Source organism: Otolemur garnettii, unplaced genomic scaffold, assembly GCF_000181295.1.
Source record: "Otolemur garnettii isolate 467f Iridium unplaced genomic scaffold, OtoGar3 scaffold00029, whole genome shotgun sequence".
In the NCBI taxonomy this organism is placed as follows: Eukaryota; Metazoa; Chordata; class Mammalia; order Primates; family Galagidae; genus Otolemur; species Otolemur garnettii.
The window spans coordinates 10,216,256-10,219,966 of NW_003852424.1; the positions used below are offsets into that span (position 1 = coordinate 10,216,256).

At 48.3% G+C, this 3,711-nt stretch overlaps 2 protein-coding genes across 2 annotated transcripts in view; one reads left to right on the forward strand and one right to left on the reverse strand.

Annotated features, from left to right (window-relative positions):
- AGBL1 (ATP/GTP binding protein like 1) overlaps positions 1–3,711 on the forward strand; it is a 581,937-nt gene that overhangs the window by 14,964 nt on the left and 563,262 nt on the right. The window lies entirely within an intron of this gene.
- LOC105886886 (protein S100-A11) lies at positions 2,696–3,225 on the reverse strand. Its single transcript, XM_012804440.2, has one exon. The coding sequence runs from the start codon at positions 3,173–3,175 to the stop codon at positions 2,858–2,860; it is 318 nt and encodes a 105-aa protein (XP_012659894.1). The 5' UTR covers positions 3,176–3,225; the 3' UTR covers positions 2,696–2,857.

Below are 3,711 nucleotides of genomic sequence, written 5' to 3' on the forward strand. Positions count from 1 at the left end.
GGAGAGTCAGGGGCTGCTGTGACCTGTGGAGGGGAACAGGGAGGGTCAGGGGCTGCTGTGACCTGTGGAGGGGAACAGGGAGGGTCAAGGTCTGTGTTCTCCCTGGACTTAAACACTTTGGCTGCAGGATGAGCTGGATGTGTTTGGTCTTTAGCCAACTTCATAAGCAAATTTTTCAGCTTAGTCTCCTATTGGCTGTCCTAGTAGCTCCTTGTGCTCAGAATAGTGTTAGGTGATCTTCTCGTTTCAAAGGTCTGCAGTGCCAGGGCCTGTGTGACATTCGAGCTTTGCCAGACTGCAGGGTCACTGGGCCTTGCTTCATTGGCAGGTCTTTATGGTGATTTCTGTTTCAATTCATGAGCTGGGGAAAATGTCCTGCTCCTCCTCTCCCTGCTCCCAGTTCACTGTCTTTTCCCAAAGCCAGATTTCCTGGGCTTTCTGCAGCCATCACACCATTCCACTTTATCTGGTGGTGATGGCTGATAGATGGGTGGAGAGTCAGCCAAAATTAATGGGTTCCCAGACATCGTGAGAGTTTAGTGACTCAGCTACTTTGTCATGGAGACAATGGTAATCCAAGTCACAAGAAACAGATTTTTCTGCTTCTCAAATTGCTACTCAGGTCCAACTGGGTTTTCATTTCCCCCTGACCCCCATTGAGGGGCTTTGTGACTTTGCATTCAGCATAATCAGACTCTGGTCTCCAGGTCATGGGCTCACGGTGGGGGTTCAGAAGCTGTGTTCTCAAAGAACACTTGGACTCAAATACCTTGGAACAGGAATAAAAAATTCCACCCAGCCTCACAAGTGCTGATATCGGGGGTGTATACCAGGGCCTCAAATTACGGAGTGATTATTGCATCTGCAACCTGACTCCACCGTAGCTGATGGTGGAATGAATAGTTTCCTACATGAATTAAACCTTGGCAACTAGGTTTATGGGGTTAAAGCCCTTTCATCTTCTTAAGAAGCCACTGATCTCTTCCTGATTAGGGCCAGTCATAGACATTCAAGTCATAGGATCTAAAGTTGGAAGGTCCTAAGGGGACCTTGTTATCCATTTCCTTTGTCTTAAAATGAGCCCACAGAAACCAAGAGAGCATGAGCCAGGCTTTCTACCCTTATTTCAGCACACTATCCATTACTCCAGGACGCTGTTCTGCAGAACACAAAACAAATACGCCTTGAATTAGGGCTTTCATTTGATCACATTCCGAGTGCCTGTCTAGTGCCATGTGCTGGGGATTTGAAAAGGGCAGAACATGGGCCCTGTCCTCAAGTTGCTGGCAGTCATGCCAACAGTCACAGTGCCGCGTGATACCGAGGTCCTACATTCTACTCAGTCTTGGGCTTTGGAAATGGGCCGGCTTCCTATTCTGCGGTCACATTTCCCTAACGTCTTTCTCAGAAATGTCCTCAGAGCTCAACAGGCAGGGCCTCTGGTGGCCCTGCACTTTGGAAAGTCTTCCTTGAAATGCACACAGTACCTGGTCTGGCAGTGCCACTCGGGTGGGGGTCGAGCCACTGTACGTCCCCTTTGAGATGCTTTCTGAGTCCCCGCCACCTGAGTGAGGTGAACCAGGTGCCTTGAGGACAGGGAGGTCCGGAACTCTTGGATGCAGGGTCATAGTGAAATCCAGGCTTGATTCAGGCATGTGGGCCTGGCAAGCAGGTCTTCCCCAGTGCTGATGCCGTAGGTGAGGGAGTCAGAATGGTCTGACATGCTGGTGCTGGATGGATGGAGTAATTTATATAAATAGGGCTCCAAAAAACAAAACTAAACTAAACTCGCCGGTCCTGCACGTCCTCGGGAGGCCTTCTGCACACTGCTTGCCCCCTGGCAGGGGTCCTCTACAGAAACCCCACTTCTACCTTTATCTGCTGAAGTGTGTGCTGCTCACACCTCTCCACAGCTTTCTCCACTTTCCCTCCAAAGACCAGACACAGACTCTTAAGAACATCTACTTTGGAAATCAATCTTCTAGCCCAGCCCAACTCAGCGAGAAGCTTTTCTAAAGAAATTTTGTTTTCCTGTTAATCATCCCTTCCTCACAACACGTAACCACCCACCAATATGTGGGAGAAGGGGTTTGAGGATTGGGGGAGAGGCACAGAGAGACTCTTACTGGGAGAGATACTCATCACCTTGGCTTTGAGGGAACTGATATTTCCAATAGACCAAGTTCTTTAGGGATTGATTCTGCACTCAGACACCACAGATTATGAAACAGATGGGGGAAGGAAACACACTCTGGCTTTCCTGCGGGACCGTGAGTGGGTGCAGTGCCTGGGAATATGCACTTACTTGGCAGAGAGAAGCCAACTCAATTAGCTGGGAAGGAAAGGGTCAAAAGGAAACCATGCCGCAGATGTACAGCCACGGGAAGCGAGCTGCTTGTAAGAGCTGAGGCAGAGACGGTAGGATGAGGACAGATTGGAGGCTTTCTCTCTAAGTTCAATTATAGCGCTATTTTAATATCAAATCTCCACTCCATATGTGATCATTAGTCGTATTCAACAGGGCTAATGAGAGAAATGGATAGAGAACAATAGGTGGGTACTTGAAAAGAGTGAATTCTTATAAGTTAGGTCTGAAATTCTTTCATATAGTTTATAGTGGGTATTCAACAAATGCCAGTGAAATAAGTGAATGAACACAGAGTCTCCCGAGTTGTGCTCTTTTTTTTTTTTTTTTTTTCCTGTTTTTAAAAAAATGATACTGTTTTATTGCTACCTGCAAGTGAGGCCTGCATGGGGTGGTAGGTGTGCTGGGCTCAGGGGATGTGTGGGCTCTGAGAAGGGGTTGATGATGGGAGCTGGAAGGAAATGGGGTGGGTTTGGAGGCCAGGTGGGGTCCTCACATCCGCTTGTGAGGATGGGCAGCCTTGAGAAAGGACTCATGACAAGCTACAGCCATGCCTCCGATAAGATTAAGGAATTCTTGGAAATCTAACTGCCCATCAGAGTTGAGGTCCAGTTTCTTCATCATGCGGTCAAGCACGCCAGGATCCTTCTGATTCTTTGTGAAGGCAGCCAGCTCTGTGTTCATGAAGTTCAGGAACTCAGTCTTAGACAGGGTGTAGCTGTAGCCATCCTTTCCAGCATACTTCTGGAACACAGCGATCAGGGACTCGATACACCGCTCGGTCTCAGTGGGGCTGGGGACTTTTGCCATTCTGGAGTTGAGCGAGGCACCGAGGCTGTGGCTGAGAGCGGTGCGGCGAGCTGTGTCGAGTTGTGCTCTTTTAACAACCTGTTTATTCATGCAATAGTATTCGGGACTTTTACTAATAACAGAAAGGGGCAGGTTTGGAGATGAAAAGACATAATCCCTGCCCTCAAGGAGCTTGTAGGCAGAAACACACACACACACACACACACACACAAATGTGCATACACTAGCACATTTAAGTGAATAACGTACATGCTGTAATGGCAGGTTATTCAAAAAGGACTGTCTCAGTCTACTCAGAAACTGGCAAAGGGGAATTCACTGGGAAGGGAGGTTTTAGCTTGAAAAAGGGGGGGAGTTTCCCAGATGTTAATGTCATAAGAGGAGAACCTTCCAGGCAGAGGCAGAAAGACAGAAGCAAGTGCAAGGATGAAAGCTCATCTGTGGGCACACATGTGCACATACCTACGTGCACACACAAGCACACACCTATGGGCACACATGTGCACATACCTACGTGCACACACAAGCACACACCT

Bases quoted from the DNA above. Each gene is read 5' to 3' on its own strand.
- LOC105886886 (XM_012804440.2), bottom strand. From the start codon at position 3,175: ATGGCAAAAGTCCCCAGCCCCACTGAGACCGAGCGGTGTATCGAGTCC.